The following is a 21,814-nucleotide window of genomic DNA, read 5'->3' on the forward strand; positions in this document are numbered from 1 at the left end:
GCGACACTGAGGGTTGCGATCCCGTTGCCGGTCCCAGTCCGGTACGGGCGCGACACTGAGGGTTGCGATCCGTTGCCAGTCACGAAAAAAGACAAAAAGGAAAAAAAAAAAATAAGACTGCAGGTGTGGGAAGGCTCCTGTTAAGATCTGTGTCTTAAACTATAAAATAGCCTACAAATTTCACTTGTCATTATGATTGCTTCAATAACAGTGTGGAGGGAAATCTAGAAAATGCATCTTCTGGGCCAGCCCGGTGGCGCACTGGATAGTGCGCCGCTTGGGAAGCGCGACAGCGCTCCCGCCGAGGGTTCAGTTCCCACATACAGACCGGCCGCTCACTGGCTGAGCACGGTGCGGGGGCAACACCGAGGGTTGCGATCCCGTTGCCGGTCCCAGTCCGGTACGGGCGCGACACTGAGGGTTGCGATCCGTTGCCAGTCACGAAAAAAGACAAAAAGGAAAAAAAAAATTTACTGATTGTCTATAGTTCTTATTTACGTTATTGAAAACATAAGAAAACCTATGCCACCACCATCTTTTAAAAGGATACTGACAAAGTCATCAAATCCTAGAAGTGTGCCAACAATTTCCTTATCACTCTTCATCACAATGTGAATTCTTGATCCTATACATTTGTCCACAAGCTCTGTGAAGGGAAAAAGATTATTTTACCCATTCATTATTTCAATAAATATTTGAGTGCCAGGACTGGCACTCATTACTTACATATGGTGAAAGATAAACCAGGAAAAATATTCATTCAACAGCTTTAGGTCTTATAATACAAATCTCTGTTCTATCATTACTTTTACAGAAAAGTTTTCCTTGATCTCCACTTACCTTTTCTTTGTAGCAAATTATCACGATTGTGGTTTTGTACTTACTTTAGATTATTTGGTTAATGTATGAACACACACACAAACCCCCAGAGTCTAAGTTCCATGAGGGCAGAAACCGTGGTTATTTTTACTCATCACTGGATTTTCAAATGCACAGTGTCTACAGATACTGGACATTCCAAGAGTCTGTCGAATGACGGAATGAAAACTTTTAATTACGGCCACGTTTACTAACAACCATTCCTCACCAGCTACAAAATATTAGAGAGAGGCATAATTATCTTCACCGGAGACTCTTTCCTGTCACTACCTCCCTCACCCAACGAAGTCTACCCTCCGTGCTCTATCCTGTTATAAGAACAGCTTGAACATCTCTTTGCCAGCCTGGTGTTATTCTGCATGATGTTTACTTGTCCAGTGTTCTCTCCTTCACTGGCTTGTGAGCTATTTGAAGGCAATGGCTGTGGTTTAACTGTTGAATAGAGCCCACACGGTGTCTGGGGTATTAATGCTCAATAACTGTTTGTTGAATAAATGACAAACTGCTAGTTTCCAGATTCCTCTTTTGAGGCACATTCCAGACTGAGGAGCTATTCTCAATAATCAAGCAGATACACAGCAGGGTCTATGTAATCTGGGAATCTTAAATGCCAGGTTGAGAAGCGAGACACTAGATACGAGCGCACAACAGCAGCGGCCGACGACGCATTCACTGAGTGTGGACCTTCTCCGATGACGGTTTGGTTTGAGGAGTCACAAGTCCCTGCCTCGAGGAAGCCTACCACGCTAAAGGACAGGGACGGCCTAGAGCCGCAGAGACTTGGAGCCGAGAGACGAGCCGCGGAGAGGGAAGGCACTCGGTCCCATACGTTTCCCCACACTCGACCAGGCGCTGCCTCGGCCGCAGCTCCTCGGCTCCCAGCCCCCAGCCTCAGCTCCCCTGCCCCTGCTCCCCACTGACCACGATTACCTAGCGGCAGCAGCTGCGACGGGTTGGTAGTGGCGTTAGCTGCCATGGCTACGCCGGAAGTGGCCTGTCGGTCGACGATGGGACGGCGATTTTGAAAGAGCGCGCTTCCGCTTTTTCCCGCAGCCCGAGTAGGCTCGACCAATCTGAGGCCGAGCGTGCGATCCGGGCTGTCGACGTGGGGGTGGTGCCCGCTTGCTGCTGATCCGCGGCAGTGAGACCCCGCGAAATAGTTCCCATCCACTGAAAATTCTGCCATCTCGACGGATACCCACTCTGCCTTCGAAGTTGCGGAGAGAGGTTAAAGAGATCTTGCCTAGACGTTGCAAAATGCAGAAAACTTTTGAGTCATCTTATTTTCCCCTAAAAAGTTGCATCTCATCTCAAGCCAGGATCTTTTTTCAGACAAGAATAAATCAATTCGTATTTCCCGCCACCAATTTCACTGTGTTGCAATTTTCGTAAAAAAAAGTCCAGTGGATTGAAAACCCACAACCAGCATTTTAAAAACATTTTTCTATAGTGGAGACTTAAAATATTTTTCTTTTAACTTTTTTAAAACTTTAACTCATCGTTCTTATCTTTTTATATCTAGGAGTCTAATTTATTATATGCTTTTTTATTCATTATTTCTTCAACAAACAATTATCGTCTAATAGGCAGCCACCATATAACCACCATGGTTATATTCATAACCATCAACATTCTCCTTAATCTTCATAAGGTATTAAATACAAAGTAATGCCAAATTTGTTTGTGAAGGCCTTTTCTTTCCCTGGTTTTTCTTTTCTATCCCTATTCCTGTTTTATTTTTGCCATGCCATAGTGAGAGTATGAACGAAATACAAGACATTACTTCAGAGAGTTTAAGAGATCAGAAAAATATGCTTTAAGAAAATCAGTGCTTTATGTTTTCCATTACAATAATAGAATGAATATTAGCAATTTTTAATGCCACTAATGAAGAATAAAGAAAATCTTTTTACACTCTGAAAAAGGAGCTATCTAGTTCATTTACATGGTAGGGTTAATGGGGATTGGATGGAATGGTTTTCTTTTATTGCGTTCTTTCCTGAGTCAAGATACAAAAAGAAACAGGCCAATTTAATATAGAGAGTTCACTTTTAATCAACTTGAAAATATGTCATAGCTCTATGTCTCAAGGATTTTTCTTCCTCTAGCTCTTCTTTACAGTACAGATGTAAAATAGAATTTATAATTCACCACAAAATACATATAACAAGAAGAGGCTCTTCAACATATTATGTGTTCAGAAAGGCATTTCTAATTTTTCCCCTGGAGTAAAATGTTATCATATAAACGAAACCAAAGTTTCCTTTCAAAATAATGGTCAGAAAGTATTCAGTTATCTTAAATTGATGTTTCCAATCTTGATTGTCTCCAACACCTTTTAAATTTTATTTATTTATTTATTTTTGGTGGATGGCCAATAAGGGGATACAAATCCTTCTAACACTTTTTGAAACAAAGAGGAAATTTCTATTCTTTTCCCAACAGATTATTATACATTAATACAAATCATTTAAAAACTAATATGAAATAGTTGCTATTCTAAACTGTTAAATGGATCATTTACATATTTAGAGATGGAAAAAATCCTGTAAATTACTTTGCTTACTTTTTCTCCCAATTTCCCCAGTAACATATCTTCTTCATTAATAGCATTATGCATTTATTTATTTATTATTAATTTATTTTGGTGGCTGTCCAGCATGGAGGTCCAAACCCTTGATTTTGGTGTTAATAGCACCACGCTCTCCCAAGAGAGCTAAATGGCCAGCCCTGTTCATAGCATTACTTTAACTGTTGTATTTCTTAAACCATTGAAGCAAAATAATAGTTATGCATAGATGATTTAATATTAATTGAACATTCTAGGACAGAAAGTGATGCAGATTTTTATAAAGCTGTTACTGGGTCTCCTGGACAATGAATTAATCAATTGGTGTTCACTACAGATATAGAGTTCTAAGATGCACTGTCCTTACATTTTTAAAAAAGGTGTTCAGTTAGACTTTAATTTATTTATGCCAATTGTGGAAAATATCAAGACAGATTACATCAAGAAAACAATTAACACATTAAGCAGGTAATATATCAAACAGTTAACATATCAAGGAAACAGTTAACTTATGTTGCATTCAAGGAATAGTATAGTTTCACATACAGTTCTGAGCCAACACCAAGAATTTTGTAATATAGTAAATAAATGGATAGCAAGATCTTGAAAAACTTCTATGGTGTTATTAGCATTAAAATAATTCTACCGAATCATAGAAACTAAGCTTGACTTAGGAAGCCACTGTTTTTCTCAGCTTTGCATAGATTAGAATAGAGGTCCTTACCTTCCAAGACCAGAAGTGGAAAATATCAAATGTTAAGGTCACCTAAACTAAGATATGTGCAATCAGCAATGGTTGACAATAAATAAATAAATAAATAAATAATAGCATTGGTTCGGTTAAGGCATGATAACCAAAAAATTTGCTCAGACCGGGTCAGCTAAATTATAGTGCCTTGGGAGATCTGAGGTAAGTCAGTAGTCACATCCACCAGTCCTGGAAAATGTTATCATAAGACCATTTTTACTTAGAAGCAGACAGGATGTCACCAGAAAACAATAAAATAACCTAGAATGCTTCTTGTGACCCTTACCCTAGACCCCTGTGGGATGTAAACTATTAATACCAAATCTATTCCTCATGCAGAACCAATAAAAAAAACCTGACGAAGTGGGCTAGCTGGTTAGCTCACGTGGTTAGAGCATGGGCCTGATGACACCAAGGTCCAGTGTTGATCCCTGTACCCGTCAGCTGCCAAGAAAAAAAAAAAAAAACGTGATGAAGTAATTAGGCAGAGCTGTCCTCTCTCTCCTTTGATCCTTCTCCTTCTTGTGATTGTAAAATGCTAAGCTCTGCTGGCCAGTATGGGGATCAGAACCCTTAGACCTTGGTCTATATAATACTAGGCTCTAATCAACTGAGATAACTAGCCAGTCCCAGGCTATCTCTGATGTGTAAGAATTACAGCAGAGAGAACTTCATTGTCATGCCAATTAAAGACTTAAGCTGGCCTATGGGGAAACCGGCTGTTATCCCTCTCTTCTGATTTCTCAGGAGGTCAGATAATTACTCAGTTTTAGTTTGGCAACTGGAACTTTAGCAGGAATCACACCATCTTGGTTTTTAGTCTGGTCTGTTGGGGGTCTAGAGTACAGATTAGTCCAAAATAACGGCCTCCTATAATTTTATTTAACACAACTGAACCTCCAGCCAATCAGAGGCTGAAAGCTGCCAAAACATAACCACATAAGGCAAACACCAACTGCAACCAATCAGGTTGTTTCTCTATGTCACTTCCTTTACTCTGGCTGTAAATATGACCTGCACATGTGCTGGGGTGGAGCAGTCTGAACCATTTTGGCCTGTACTGCTGCCCAATTCTAGAATTGTTTAACGAGTTCTCAAATTTTCTGTTTTATATCTCAAACGGTAAACTTCAGTTATTGTAGTAATCTCAAAGTCTATTTGAAGCAAGCACCTGCCCTTTATTCCAAAACCACTTAAATAACATTTTAGTTAAGGCTGGCAGGTTGGCTCAGATGGTTAGAGCGTGGTGTTGTTAACACCAAGGTCAGGGATTCTGATCCCCATAGGAGCCAGCCACCAAAAAACAACCCAAAAAACAAAAAGTGTGTTAAATCTGTATTTCTATTATTTACCTTAAATTGACATGAGTCATTGCTTCTTGTAAAAAAAAAAAAATGTCGCACGATCAGTAAAAGAATTAATACCCCTGGTGACAACGGACTCCATATACTTTGTGCTGACCAGAGTACTAAACCCAGAAGAAGATGGAATAAAAATACTTTTTTTTTTAATCCCAGGACTAGAGTAGTCATTTTACAGGTTTCCATGTAAACTTCCTTTATTGTCAAGGATATTCTGCTTCAGACCCTAAGTTGCTTCCAAACTCCTCTACATAATACATAAATGAGAAAAACAAACCAAAAAAATCCTGGAACTAGACGAAACAGAAACCTTGAGTAAGCAAGTAGTTTAAAGGTTGAAAACAGATATAGCCTCACCAATATACCTCCATGTTATTAAATATTTAAGAGTAAGGTCGAAGAGACCCTAGGCCAGGGAGAGGAAGGAAAGGAAGCGAAGTAATCACACACTCGGTGAGAAAAAGAAAAGGTGTGAAAAAAGGAAAGCTGAGGAAAGAGGCGGGAAGGCCCCGCCCCTGTCCCATCAAGCCCTCCTCTGGCCCCGCCCCGCTCCGTCAGCTCCCTCCCCGTTTGGCCCTCCCGCTCCGTAGGCCCCGCCCCCGTCCCCCACCATCTTTCCTCTTCTAGCCACGCCCCTCCCCAGGCTCCGCCTCGGCCCCTTCAGACCCCACCAGTCAGGTCCCTTCCGGACCTGCTCCGCCCCGCCGGCGGCGGCCGCCTCATCAGGTGACAGCCCGGAAGCAGCGGAAGCGGATGAGGGAAGAGCGGCTGCGGCCCCGGAGGGCGGCACGGAGCTGCTCGGCCTCCTCCGGGACCCCGGCGCGGCCCTCATGCGGCGCCCTCGCTGACACCTGAAATCCGTCGCTCCCCGTCCGCCGCGCACCGCGGGGCGTCCGGCCCGCAGCCCTTGGCGGTTGAAGTCGTTGTCTTGCCGGCCCGCGGCGGCCGCCCATGGAGAAGGCCGGGCGGGGCGGCAGTGGCGCCCCCCGGGGGCCCGTGCTGCACATCGTGGTGGTCGGCTTTCACCACAAGAAGGGCTGCCAGGCATGATTGAACATGGTCTCAGTGACTGTTCTCAGTACAGACCCCGAAAGAGTATGACTGAAGAAGCTGGACTTCAGGAAAGCAATCCTCCTGCAGATAATTTTGTTTGTGGGTCTACTTCTGACATTTCAAATACCAACTTGGGAACTGTCAAAAAAATCATGGCAGGAAACCATGGAGACGGTGCTGCCATCAAGACTGAAGAGCATTTGTTCCAAGAAGATGACAGCAAAGGACAGGAACCAAATAATACCAATCAATATTTGAAACTTCCATCTCGCCCGTCTCCAGAGTCTTCAGAAAGTGACTGGGAGACCTTGGATCCTAGTATCTTAGAGGACCCCAACTTGAAAGAAAGAGAGCAGGTGGGATCCGATCAGACAAACTTATTTCCAAAGGACTCTGTGCCCTCAGATAGTCCTCCAATTACTGTACAACCTCAAGCTCACATTGGGCAGGTGGTCCTGATACCAGGGCTCATTTCAGGTTTGGAAGAAGACCAGTACGGCATGCCCCTGGCCATCTTCACAAAGGTAGAAGAAGCTCTGATCCAGACCCATGATCCAGAACTCAGGAAGCTGCTTATTCCAACCACTGCAGACCTAAGGTTCGCAGATTACCTAGTGAGGCACGTGACTGAGAACCGGGATGACGTCTTCCTGGATGGCACAGGCTGGGAGGGAGGTGATGAATGGATTCGGGCCCAGTTTGCAGTCTACATCCATGCCCTGCTGGCTGCCACGCTGCAGTTAGATAATGAAAAGATATTATCAGACTACGGGACCACTTTTGTTACAGCATGGAAGAATACTCACAACTACAGGGTGTGGAACAGCAACAAGCATCCAGCACTTGCAGAAATAAATCCAAACCATCCATTTCAAGGACAGTACTCAGTGTCAGACATGAAGTTAAGATTCTCACATTCTGTTCAGAATAGTGAACGTGGCAAAAAGATTGGAAACGTCATGGTCACAACCAGTCGGAATGTTGTACAAACAGGAAAAGCTGTTGGCCAATCAGTTGGAGGAGCTTTTTCCAGTGCAAAGACAGCTATGTCTTCATGGCTTTCTACTTTCACCAATTCCACCCCGCAAAGTCTCACTGAGCCACCCGATGGGAAGCCCTGAGCAGGTCATCAAAGGTTGCTCTTGCTTTCTTAGGTTTATGTGTTCCCTGTCCATCTGCTGCTCCCAGACTGTTCTTCATCATCAGCCACAGGTCGACAGCAGGGGATTGATACTTCAAACTGTTTACATGGACAGTTGCCTTTTATCTAAATGAATGTTGCAGGATGCTGAAAAGATGAAATCACAGCCATAGCAGGGATGGCTTTCCAGGTTGGGGTTTAAATCGACTACTTTTATTTCAGCCTGAGCCTGATTAAAACACACAATGAACCTTCTAATGAGTTTTGAGTTCTGACATTGTACATTTTCTTACTTTAGAAAAGTTTTTGCTTATGTAAATTTTGTTCTGTTTTGCTGTTTGAATATCTAGTTGGTCACTGTAATTTATATTTGCTAAAATTAAGTTATATTACTATTTTAATTTCTTTAATGTTGGCCCTAAAATGTGCTTATGAAGTTAAAGGGCCATACAGTCTACCCTTTATTATTTTGCTGAGTTGTATGATGATGTTTTGTCTGTTTTCTACCCACATAACACATTTATCAGTTTACTTCCTTCCAGAAATGTGAACATCAGAAGTGGTAGTTCTGAGGATGAGGTGTTCTGTTCCATATTTCTAATTTGTTCTTTCCAAATCCCTTAAAACTTGCTTTGGGGCATCAAGGAGTGTCACCGTGCTTTCCTCCTCTTCCTAATTGTGCAAGTGGGTGTGCAGAGAAGTAGTGTAGTGGTGGTTGCAGTGATGTTGAAACAATTTAACATGAATGTGTCTATAGGGCAGTATTTTCAAAGACCTGAGTGCTAGATTTGTCAATCCTAATCACGTTGCAGTCTTTTACAAGCGTTTTTTTTATCCAAGGTTTGTGCCTTCTATTTCTTCTTTTGACCAGTTTTTCATTGAGTGTTTACAGACCTACAAGTTTTCTCTAGTCTTATTCTTCCTAAAGCCTTTCGAGGCACTCAGCCTTCTTACTTCCCTGACAGAAAATCCTCCTGTAATCAATCCCTGTGCTCTTCTGAAAGTATTTATAAAAGAAGAGCAAGGTGGCCCATAAATATTAAATAGAAACCTCATTTTAGCTCACACTTAGAAAAACAAGAGGTAAGAGAAGAAAACTACCATTACATCAGTCACCTGTTTCATAAAGGACATCTGGCCTCTTGTTAGACACATGCACGTGTGTGCCATCTACTGATGATTTGTACACAGATGCACCTCATGTGTTTGCCTTGCTCAGCTCTCATTTGCTTTTCCAGGGGATCTTGGATAGCTGTTCTCAGGGAGTACTTTTGGGGAGCAGACTGCCTTTGAAGTAACAAAGGCTACTTGGAAAATATATTGTGAGTATAATCTGCATATGATATAAACAGTGTTGTGAAAACAGGGAGCCTAATTAAGAAGGACACTGGTTATATTTGAGTTACCCCTTATGAAATATTTATTTAAGAAGTAAATCCTCCTAAGTCTTGTGAAATGAACATGGGAACAAAATCGCAATATCCTTAAATTTTCCAATTTGTGTTTTAGGCCAGCAAATCTAAAAGCATACTTCCATTTGAACATAGTAATACAAGAATTCAGTGATGATAAATTGAAGGGTTTAATGTGAGAACTCCATTAATTTCACTTCTGTCAGGTAAGTTAACCTCAGGAAATATTAATGGAAGAGAAGAAAGCAATACCAAACAAAATTTTTAAAAATACTTAATCAGTTTTGCCATGAGACTATAAAGAGTTCATTCTGACATCTTGTTTCATGAGGCCTCAGCATTAGTTGGAGTGCAATACTGTATTCATGTGCAATTGTTACCTCTACTGCCAGAAGATCACACTGCTAGAGAGCTAGGAGCCCTGTGAGGGGTCAGCAGGCAAGATGCCTGTCCTTCATTTAGTTTGTATGGTTTGTGTGATTGGGGTAAGCTCACATCTCTCACTGTTCAAAAGAAGCCCAACCCATACGTTGGAGTCCTCTGAAATAAAAATGGTCAAGGAAAATTTAACTTTGCTTTACTATCACTTGTTCCCCATTTGAACATATACTTTAATTGAGCGTTGTTAATGTTTCTAGTTAAGAGTTCAACTCCTAAAGTGGTCACTTAACTGTCTTTCAACATAAAATGACTCAGAAGACAGAATTTTCATCATGGAAATGGTCAAAACCCCATGCCCATATTTCCTTCAGGTTCTGGGAGGTGTTGGAGTTTTCAAGGAACATAGGCCATTATATTGTTGGCAGGGGCCCTGAGGCCAGCATAATTGAAGGCAGGAAGCCTGGCCTCTTGTCCTGTGAGCCTACATACTTCAGGCTTTCATTTTAGACTCCAGCTGAGTGAACAGCTTAGAAGCGGTAGCCCCCCTCCAAACACTGGCTCTGTGAGCCAGAGGAGCCAGCTCCGTGCCATCTTCTGACATATCACTGGTAAAGGTGTGTGTGTTGGTGGCAGTGTTTGCACCAAGGCATTCATGTCTAAGAACTGAGTGTTTGGTAACTAGGCCTGCCTGAGGGAGATTGTGTTAGCCAGCCTTTTTCAGGTGTGCCAGGCACACAGACTACATCTGTAGCTTGGTGGATTGTGTTTCAGAGTTTTGTTTGTTCCAATATATAAACTATATTTTTCAGATTAGCATAATTTTTTGCTAAATAATATAATCGAATGTATATCAAACTCTGCTTCTTTCATAGATAGGTTGGAACTTTTCTTTTTTTTTTTTTTTTTTTAAAGATGACCAGTAAGGGGATCTTACCCCTTGACTTGGTGTTGTCAGCACCATGCTCAACCAGTGAGCTAACTGGCCATCCCTATATAGGATCCGAACCCAGGGCCTTGGTGTTCTCAGCACCACACTCTCCCGAGTGAGCTACGAGCCAGCCCTAGGTTGGAACTTTTCTGAACACTCTACTAGGAATAGTTATTTTCCAAAATTATGTCATAAAAAGTTGGAATTATTACTTGATTTTTTGACCACTTTTCTGATAGAGTTCATGGTTTTCTATACATAGCTAGCAGTTTTAATTCTCGAATAAATTGGTTTTACCAGACAGACTGTATTTCTAAAAAAAAAAAAAAGTAGAATTATAAAAGAACTAGAACTAATGTTAACACTAGTTAACACTTTTCACCCAATAGTGAATAAAGCAACCATAAGCATTGAAGAGAACGGCATATTTTCCTGCTGGTTTGAATGAACTGGTCATGGGAAAGTCTCCATGGGTAGCAGAATGTTGCACTGCAAATTCAAGGATAGGTTGAGATTACAGAGGTAGGCTCATGTTAAGGAGATAAGGCTATACTGAAGCCCTGACCTATTCAAGTTTTGGTGACAGATGTCTTACCGACAAGCCTGTTGTTATAGCACCTGCTATTGATGGAATCCTGCAGTGACAATGATCAAACATTCAGGAGGTATTGTTTGTGATTCTTGTTGAAGTAGGCCTTTGGAACAGAAAGAACAAAACTTTGGAGGGTTAGAAGTTAGGGAAGAATAACATTTTAAGATTTCTTTGGCTACTAATTTTAGGGAAACTGTCCTGAAATAAGATTGCATTTTCTGGCCTTCCATAGCACTTTTATCTCTTAAACCTTAATATTCTGATGAAGGTTTCTCACCTGATTTTGGTCATGCTTTTTGTATAACCTGAAATGATGCAAATCTTTGGCTTTGCAGGGCTGCAACATTAACACTTAGAACAGTGGAATAGCTTACATTCAGGCTTTGGCATCATGGTTAAGCAGAGTGGATGTCTATTTGTGTAATGGAAATTTAGAAATATCAGAAAGATTCCTCTGTCCTCTTATAATTACTCCCAGCTAGCTAGAAAGTACATAATTTTCTTTTTAGGCTTAAGTCTTCAATCCCTAGTAAAATGCTTATATATCATGGATAACCTTCTCCTTCATATTATTAATGTAATTTAGATCCTTTGCTGAGTGAAGATTTTGCTAGAAAGGGAAGACTGCAGACGGGCCCTGGTATACTGGGGATGGACACTATAAGAGCAAGAGGAAGACATATAGGGAGAGTAGTCTGCTTAACTATTTAATAATTTTGAGTAAGGCTTGTATTATATTGGGTTTAGATGCCATCAAATTAAAAACTGAGATTCTCCTTAGGATATTTTTAGAGGATGTTATCTAAACTGATAATTTTGACAATTTTTAAATCATATTCTGGTTGTTTGTGAAAATAACATTTATGATCAGAAGTAATATGTACTCACCATCATAGAAAAGTGAGAAAAAGGGGCCGGCCCGTGGCTCACTTGGGAGAGTGTGGTGCTGACAACACCGAGGCCATAGGTTGGGATCCCTGTGTATGGATGACTGGTTAGCTCACTTGGGAGAGCGTGGTGCTGAAAACACCAAATCAAGGGTTAAGATTCCCTTACCGGTCATCTTTAAAAAAAAAGAAAAGAAAAGTGAGAAAATATGGAGAATCAAAAAAAGAAAACACTTAAAATCCTGTGTCCTAAACAGATCTGCTCTTTAACACCTTGATGAATATCCCACCAGTTATTTTTCTATGAATATATTTAACTATTTCCAAAAATGTGTTATACTGTAATCAAGTTTTATGGCCTGACTTTTTCGTATAACAGTATATCATTAATATTTGTCCATATTAATAGATATTGAATTACAACACTTTAAAATTGCAAAATGGCATTTTGTTTTGTGGAAATACTGTTATTTATTTAACTGGTCACCTTTTTAGACACTTAGGTGGCATTCCAGTTTTTCACTATTTTGAATATTGCTGCAAAGAAAATCTTTGTGGCTAAATCTTTTCATCTTTTTTCTTAAGTACAGAGACTTTGTTTTAGCCTTTTTTTTTCCCCACAGAAATCTTATTAAGAATATGATGTACTAAACACAAGTTAGTCTCGGTGACTGTTCATAGCAAATGTCACTCATTGTACTATGGCATTCTCAGTTTATTTTAACATAGAGTGTTTTGCACATGCCTCTGACTCCACTGGGCTTTTGATAGCCTGTCAGAGAGAGGAAAAGATGACAGCGATGTTAGCAATGACTTCTCAGTGTTGAGACTGTACATAGTGGTGATGTCGTTTTGCGCTTACCCCTCCCTTCTTTTTCATTTGTCACTTTTGGGAACCATATCTACTGAATCCGTTGTGTAAAATAAAATAACTCAGTCATAGATTTTGAAAGGAAACCTTAGTATATTACCAGGAGCTTTACAATAGCTTGTTAAGCTCATAGATACTTTTCTCACTTATTTCTGGTTCTTGACATTATTCTAGATAATTAAGTTGTCAGAAGTCTGACTTCTGAATAAACTCTGTTTGAGTGTTCATTTAGATTTGAAATATGGCCCTCTGCCCTTGTACGAATATTTTCTTCACATCACCATGACCATTGTCACAAGGTATGTAATGTGTTCATATACGAGGGTACTTCAAAAAATTCATGGAAAGATTCATAGTATCTTTAATTTTGTTTTTCAAAAAACTTTTTGGAATACCTTCATATGCGAAAATAGCTGCAGTGTTGTTAATGAAACCTGTGTCCTCCGCCCCATGGCCTTCACAGGTATTATTAGGGATTTGTCAGGCTCTGTTTGGTGGGTATGGTATACTCCCAGAAACTGGTATATCTTTTTTGCCACATGAAAGTTCAATATTGAAATGTTAAAAATAAATTGATATATAAAAGATTGCTAGGGTAAAGTTCATTTAAAAAAACTGATTTAAATAATTCGTTGGGAAGTTTCTAATTGATTATTTTTTCCTGCAGGAAAAATGTTTATTGTAGCTTTGCTGTCATATTTGCAGGTGCTGTGTTTTTGAGAACATGGAGATAATGTTCCATTTATATCATCTCATTCAGAAAACCAGTCTTAATCGTCTTTGTCTTTCCACCTTATGTTTTGTGTAAATCCTTGTCCTATCTTACCTCTCGTAAGGGAACTTTGTATTTTTTTCAATTTTATTTATATTTATTTTTGTGGGGTACAGTATGTTGTTTCAAAAAATGCATGTACTGCACAATGATTCACTTAGAGTAGACAGCATAGTTTTGTACCTGGTAGTCTACTCCTTCTCCTCCCCTCTACCCCTATCCCCTCCCAGCCTCTGGTAACCATTATTCTACACTCTACTTCTATGAGAACCACTTTTTTTTTTTTAAAGATCCCACACATGAATGAGACTATGTGGTATTTCTCTTTCTGAGCCTGACTTACTTCATTTAACGTGATGATGATTTCCAGTTCCATCCATGTTGCTGCAAATGATAGGATATCATTTATTTTTATAGCCGAATGTTTTTCCAGCATGTATACACTACAGTTTTTTTATCCATTAATCTGTTGATGGGCATTTAGGTTGATTCCATCTTTTGGCTATTGTAAATAGCGATGTGATGGACATCGGAGTGCAGGTGTCTTTTTGATATATTGATTTCATTTCCTTTGGGTATATATCCAGTAGTGGGATAGCTGAGTCATAAGGCAGACCTATTTTTAGTTTTCTGAGGAAACTCTGTACTATTTTCCACAATGGCTGTACCAGTTTACACTCACACCAACAATGTAGGAGGGCTTTTGGTAAGCGAAGTTTATGAACAATATTCCTAATATCATTTTGTACTTCTAGCTCTGATAAATTCTCTTTTACTACTCTCTGCTTGATCAATAGCAAGGTACATATGGGTATCAAGAGACCCGAGTTTCAGTTTGGCCCTAATGGTTATTAGGTGTATAAGCTGGGGCAAGTTGCCTAATGTTTATGGACTTTGGTTTCTTCGTCTGTAAAATAAGAGTTTTAAAATAGTTGATTACTAAGACTCCCTCCACTTCCATGATTCTAAGTTGAAATCAGCAAACTTTTGCTGAATACTCATCATCAGAGGCTACAGTCAGAAGCATGCCCTTCCGTTCAGAGACAGGCAAAACTAATGTTTGGTGATAGCAGTCTGAACAGAGGAACTTTCTGGGATGATGAAATTCTGTATCTTGATAGGGTGTTTACCTGTGAATTTATAAATTGTCACAACCTCTGAACTCTGTCTACCTTATGACAATAAATCGCAAAACCCTGCATTCTTCAATGCTTTTGAAAGAGCTTTTTCAAAAACTGTCTTTTATTCATATGATTTTCTTTCTTTAAATTCCTTACATTTGTGCACAGCTAGGGCTTAGTAACAATTCTCTATTTACATTCTTTAAATTTTGAGCCTTACCAGTACATAATTTAGAAAAAAAGAATATAACTCAAGGAAACAATGGCTCTGCTTATTTTTTGTGTTCTATCTTCATGTAATGTCTGAGTAACCATGGTATCTTCAGAGACGTAAAAGCCACAGTTTAATAAAGAAATCCAGACTTCTTTGGATGTTAATATAATTTCTGTATTGAGAGCATAAATTTCTGTTAAGTAGAATGGCTTCCTTTCGTCTTTGTAAACAAGTTATAGCAAAGATTCTAAGCTCCATAAAGTGTTCCCTAAACATAATTCCTATCTGTTGTGAATTATTTTAAAAACTATTCATGAGAGCTTATGCCAGTATAAGGTTTTAGTCACCGTGCAATTCATTATTGCTGCTCTGTGGAAATATTATTAATAATAGCTGTCATTTATTGAATGTTTACCATGTACAAAGCACTGTTTTAGATGTGTTTAATATCTCATTTATTCCTCATTTATTAAAGAATGAACCATTAAGCAAAATGTCAGTAAATTTAGTTTGAAAATCTATTGGCTTTTGTAAACAGTTCAGAAATCAGGGAGCATCTCATCTAAAGATTTAGACAAGGCTCTTCAATAAGCTCAGCAGAGGAGGTTGTCTTTACAGGCAGAAAGAGGTTGAAGAAAGCAGAAACAGGGAACAAAAAGCAGATCATTTTAAAGTTATTTTCCTATAGTTTTAAAACAGAGGGACCTCCTTATCATGCCAGCTCAACTAAACTGGACCCTTTCTGATTGGTTGCTGTGAATCTCATGTTTTTCTGGAAAACTAGTTTCAAAGTTTAGTTCAATTATGTGGCACTTATGAGTGACTCTTCTAGTTTGATCTGGTCTGTTCAGCTTAGTGCAGGCACTCAATCCAAAATAATGGCATCCCAGGCTGGCTGGTTAGCTCAGTTGGTTAGAGCACAGCCTTATAACTTCAAGGTCACAGCTTCGGATCCCCATACCAGTCAGTTGCAAAAAAAAAAAAAAAAATAGTAATAATAATAGCATCCCACAAATTTCATTTAGCACCAAGAATTTTATAGATGAGGAAACTGAAGTTTAAAGATGATAAGTGACTTGCTCAAGGTCACATAGCCAACTAAGTAGCAGGCTGGGACTGGAACTCGATGTTTATCCAATTTCAGATGTCCATGCATTTAAATAGCTGGTCTTCATACCGATTTTTTTTTAAGTATTATTTATTTTCTTAAATTGAGGTATAACTTATGAACAATAAAGTACATGAAACTTTACATGTGTATACTTAAGAACCTTTCAGATCAAGATCTAGAACAATTCCAGCACTTCAGAACTTCTCTGGTCTGTACCTACCCTAGGTACAGTTCCTCCTCTCAGTAAGCCATGTTGTGTCATTGTTTATAAGGTCCGTAAATGTGTTTAGTTTGTGTGCTGATAGTTTGGCTTTATGGCTTCTATTTGTCTTACGGTTCTCTGACAGTGAAATGGATATTACATTGTTAGAAAGAGAACAAAGGGTACTTGTGAAGTACTCGAAGTTCACACTGGGATACTGTCTTAATTGCTTTGTTTTTGTAGTTTTTCTTTGTTGTTTTTTCCATCTTTTTTTTTCTGAGGACAAAGTAAATGGAATCTGACTAGAGGACACCAATTGGATTTGTAAACTATGAAAAGGGGTAGTAATTTTTACAATTGCTAGAGGACAAACATATATCACACTTTCTTGCATAGTTCATTTAGCATTTAGAAAAACTGCCTTTTTATTCCTTGTGATTAGAGCATCTTCAGCTTTCACTTTCAAAATTAGCCATTGTCTTCTTTTTCCCTCTTCTCCCCTTCTAATGTAAATTATTACTACTAATTGGGATCAAAGTAAATTTGGCCACATAAATGTTAGTTACATAAAGAGAGATTTGAAATTTGCATGACTTAATAACATCCTTTGGGGGGACATTGGATACGTCTGCCACACATCTGTTGTCACCATCTTTGATCCCCAAATTTAACTTAGATTTTGGGCCATGAACTTTCACTATTTACTAGTAATCCTACTGGATGATAATCAGTCTAAGTGTTTCTTAGTGTCGGGGATTTACTTTGGGTTTTATCTGTGATTTTTCACATATATTTGGGGCTGCCATGTACAGCTGTGTGGACTTCACGACACAACTCCAGGGAGAGACATTCACATAAACAGTGTTTGTGGTTCCCCCTGGAGTTGTTCAGTGAGGCAGTCTGCTACACCTGTCTTTACTTTCTGTGGTACTGGTTAGTTTAATTGGCATTATTATTTAAATTGCCTCCTGATTTAACTGAGTATTAAGAGTCTCAGATAATTTCCAAGAGTATTCCTCTTAGACTTCTGTATCATGAATTATTGTTTCTGTCTGGATTAATTTGGACATATAGAAAGGGGGCATATAAAATATTTGGTCTATATTCAAAATGTGAAAAATATACAATTTAAGATTTAAATATACCATCAATTTGGTAAAAGGCAAAAGATTTATACTATCTGAAGAGAAACCATAGTATATATACTGTCAATTTGGAAATAACTGATTCTTTTTTCTGAATCTCGGACACCTACCAAGTGTCCTACAATTCAGTCCTATTCTGGCATAACTTCTTGAGTTAGCAACAAACTCCATAGGTTTAAGGGCTCAGTCCCACAAGACTGCACTCACTTAAGAACACAACTCAGGAACAGCCAGATGGACAAAATGCACAGGGCAAGGTATGGGGAGGGGTGCAGAGCTTGCATGCCCTCTCCAGTGTGGCACCTCCCAGCACCTAGATGTGTGTGTTCACCAACCTGGGAGCTTCCTAAACCCCGTTGTTTTAGGGATTTTTATGGAAATCTTATTACATAGGCATGATTGATGAAATCATTGGCCATTGGTGATTGAACTCAATCTCTATTCCCTCTCCCATCCCTGGAGGTCAACGGGTGGGGCTGAAAGTTCCATTTCTCTAATCAAGGCTTGTTGTTTCTGATGACCTGCCCAAATCTGAAGCTATCGAACCGCCCCCACCCCCACCCAAGAGTCACCTTAGCATAACGTGAGGTACAGTTGATTGGGCTTATTGTGGATAACAGAATATGCTCCTATCACTCAGAATTTCCAAGAGTTTTTGGAGCTTTATTCCAGGAACCAGGGACATATACCAAATATATATTTTTTTATTATACAACACTTCATTAGTACTGAATACTTTATAACAATGTAAAAAAAAAACTAGAAAAAAATGTTCAACAATGGAGAATTAATTAAACAATGACGTAATACTGTATAGCCATGAAAATTATTGTGTATATATATATATAAGGGTGCTTCAAAAGTTTTTGGAAAACAAATTTAAAAGAAAATACAAATCTTTTCATGAACTTTTTGAAGTACACTCATATAGATATAGAAAAGAGTTTGTATAAAAGACTGTTTTGAGCTTGATTAGCAAGTTCAGCAGTTTCCAAATGCAAGTATTTGTTGGTAGCAAATCCACAAGCTGGAGAAAAGAATTCTAGAAAGCTGCCAACACAGTACAGGTAGTCTACAATTTTATGAATAAGCTGTGTTCTAAAAGTTGGCTGTTTGACATTCTGAACACATTTTGCCAAAGAAACAATGTTATAAACACTTTGGGTCCAAGTCAACCTAGAACAGCCTAAATTTTACTCGTGGAATTCTTGGAGGATATATAATATCTACACTTAACTTCTCTTTATAACAATTTTATGAGTCAACTGCATTTTGAGTTCGAACTAGAGCCACCCAAAATTGATCTTCCTTCAGTAGAATTGGGAATTGGGACAATAATTTGAACACAGCATGGCTTCAGATATTAATTAATTAAACTTCCAGCCATTGACAACTTAACTAAATCTTCAGAAAAGAAGATAGATTTCTACATCTGCCCTTAATTCTAAGGGGCATTGGCTGAGCTCCATTTCTTCTGGAGGTTTTAGGGGAGACTTGATGTTCTTGCCTAGTCCAACTTCTGGAGGTCACCTGCATTCCCACCATCTTCAAAGCCAATAGCATAGCATCTTCAAATATCTCTCTCTGATTCTTCTGCCTCTCTCCTATAAGGACCCTTGTGATTACATTGGGCCCAGCTGAATAATCCCCAGCTCAAGATTCTTAATCATATCTGCAAAGTTCCTTTTGCCATGTAAGGTGACATCTTGACAGATTGAAGATATTAGGATATGGACATCTTTGAAGGGCCATTATTTTGCCTGCCACACAGTGTAACATGGCTATCTTTTCTCTCTCTCTCTCTCTCTCTCTATCAAAATATGTGAATTTAACATTCTTTTTAATAGCTGGATAGAACTGGTGTAAAATTTAACTACTCTTTTGATGAATATTTAGTTTTCCAATTATTATGGTACAATGAATGCTGCTGCGAACATTGAATATTTTTGTACGTATCTGTGTGAATATGTGAGAGTATCCTTGGGATAAATTACTAAAACTGAAATTGCTGAGTCAAAAGTGTTAAAAGATAAGCTTTAGCACATTAAAATTTTAGAATCTGAGAAGACAATGCTTCATGAATCAGGCAGCTCCAAACCAGAAGTGGTTGGGGCTCAGCTGAAGGAGCTTTCAATAGGGTGAATGTGGAAGTAGAGCAAAGTAATTATTTGATTGCTTAAAGTTTGAGCAGTTGCCTTATTTGAACTATCCTAGTGGGAGGTTCAAGACACAACTTCAGGCTCCTTTATCGGACTTCTGCTCAATGAAGTGTAGGATGTTGGTTTTCCTCAGGGCTCCATGGCTTCAATTACTATATATTTGATGACAGCTCCCAAAGCTCAGTCTCCAATCCAGTCACCACCACCACCACCATCACCATTACTACCACTACTACCTTCTCCCACTCCCCTCTTGTACACATTAAAGTTTAACAGCCCTTAAATCAGAAAAGGGGAGAGGCTTACAAATCTTTTCTTCTCTTACTACTTTTTTCTTTTTCCTCTTCTGTGCTATAGGGTATGCTCATAATGTCAAATGGCATCAACAAGTATGGTTTATGCCCACTTCTGTTATTCAAGATTTAAAAGCATTTTTGCCTGTCAGAATAAAATGCTTCCTTTACTCAACCACCTTTTGGTTAACATTCTTTACCATTGTAGGTTGAATTCTCTTACCCGCCCCTGATTCCAGGAGATGGACATGACAGCCACACTTTACCTGAAGAATGGAAATACTTGCCCTTCCTTGCTTTGCCAGATGGTGCACACAACTACCAAGAAGGTATGTAACAGGACAGTGGAGCAATTAGCAGGTGCCAGTTTTTTTAAAAAAGATATCTTAGATCCTAAATACTTTGGTAAATGAAAGGCCTTTGGCCTATTGTGACTATTTATAAAATATTTAAATGCTTGTTTGGAGATGACTAGTCATGCACTAGTCATCTCCAGAGGAGTACCAGACTTACATTGGCCATGGCTCGGGAAGCTTGGCCACCCTTCTGCCGGGGGCCCTGGCTAAATACAAGTAAGTGATTAGCCTGAGCAGGACAGCTACCACTGGAAGCATTTTCTACATTTATACTTGAGTCTCCTCTCAGAGGCAACAAGGGGCTTACCTGTACCAGCTACACATTGCTTAGGGTTCTAGTTGCAAACATACTAGGTTAGTAGTCCAGTGCCCATCCACCTGGGAACAGCAGAGATTGTTCCTCAACCTCTGGAACCATTGCTGTCACAGTGCTCTACTTGCAAGTTTGCTTCCTTGCATGCAGAGCATGTTCACACCCTCAAAGAAAGCAGTGCTGTGAATTTCTTACTGAGTCTCCTGCCACTCTATAAATGAGTACTTTGCCTGACTTAATGAAGGACTATATTTTACCATGATATTAGAGTCTAACAAAATACGAGATAAGACTTGGTTTGATTACCTGTTTTCCTAATTAATAATTTTCTTAGGAAATGAATCAAATGTTACTATGCAGTTTAACATAATTTTTTTTTTTTCCAAAAGATGAGTGGTAAGGGGATCTTAATCCTTGACTTGGTGTTGTCAGCACCACGCTCTTCCAAGTGAGCCACAGGCCAGCCCTTAAAATTTAAATACAGCATTTTTAACCTCAGATATATTATTTCCTAACTTTTTATTATATATATTTTTTAATTTTATTTTATTTTGTCAATATACAAAGTGGTTGATTATTGTGGCCCATTACCAAAACCTCCATCCCTCCTCCCTCTTCCCCCTCCCTCCCAACAATCTCTTTTCTGTTTGCTTGTCATATCAACTTCAAGGAATTGTAATTGTTGTGTTTTTCTTCCCTCCCCTCCCCCCAGGTTGTTTGTGTATTTATTTATTTTTTAACTCTCACAAATAAGTGAGAACATGTGATATTTCTCTTTCTGTGCATGACTAGTTTCACTTAATATAATTCTCTCTAGGTCCATCCATGTTGTTGCAAATGGCAGTATTTCACTCTTTTTTATAGTAGAGTAGTATTCCATTGTGTAGATATACCACATTTTCCGTATCCACTCATCTGATGATGGACATTTGGGCTGGTTCCAACTCTTAGCTATTGTAAAGAGTGCTGCAATGAACATTGGAGAACAGGTATACCTTTGACTTGATGATTTCCATTCCTCTGGGTATATTCCCAGCAGTGGGATAGCTGGGTCATATGGTAGATCTATCTGCAATTGTTTGAGGAACCTCCATACCATTTTCCATAGAGGCTGCACCATTTTGCAGTCCCACCAACAATGTATGGGAGTTCCTTTTTCTCTGCAACCTCACAAACATATATCGTTCACAGTCTTTTGAATATTAGCCATCCTAACTGGGGTGATAACTCAGTGTGGTTTTGATTTGCATTTCCCGAATGCTGAGTGATGTGGAGCATTTTTTCTTTTTTTTTTCTTTTTTTTTTC

At 39.2% G+C, this 21,814-nt stretch overlaps 2 protein-coding genes across 2 annotated transcripts in view; both read left to right on the forward strand.

The window, feature by feature from the left end:
• LOC103590249 (late secretory pathway protein AVL9 homolog) overlaps positions 1 to 7,731 on the forward strand; it is a 23,753-nt gene extending 16,022 nt beyond the window's left edge. The window contains exons 3-7 of the mRNA XM_008572451.1: positions 854 to 903; positions 1,494 to 1,577; positions 1,814 to 1,984; positions 6,185 to 6,376; positions 6,478 to 7,731. Of these exons, the coding sequence (XP_008570673.1) occupies positions 854 to 903; positions 1,494 to 1,577; positions 1,814 to 1,984; positions 6,185 to 6,376; positions 6,478 to 7,731 (1,751 nt within the window). The remainder of the gene's footprint in view (positions 1 to 853; positions 904 to 1,493; positions 1,578 to 1,813; positions 1,985 to 6,184; positions 6,377 to 6,477) is intronic.
• An 11,573-nt stretch (positions 7,732 to 19,304) lies between these two features.
• Positions 19,305 to 21,814, forward strand: part of LOC103590250 (late secretory pathway protein AVL9 homolog) — a 38,798-nt gene continuing 36,288 nt past the window's right edge. Inside the window, exons 1-2 of the mRNA XM_008572452.1 lie at positions 19,305 to 19,355; positions 20,048 to 20,168. Coding sequence (XP_008570674.1) covers positions 19,305 to 19,355; positions 20,048 to 20,168 — 172 coding nt within the window. The remainder of the gene's footprint in view (positions 19,356 to 20,047; positions 20,169 to 21,814) is intronic.

This window comes from Galeopterus variegatus, unplaced genomic scaffold (genome assembly GCF_000696425.1).
Source record: "Galeopterus variegatus unplaced genomic scaffold, G_variegatus-3.0.2 Scaffold785, whole genome shotgun sequence".
Classification (NCBI taxonomy): Eukaryota; Metazoa; Chordata; class Mammalia; order Dermoptera; family Cynocephalidae; genus Galeopterus; species Galeopterus variegatus.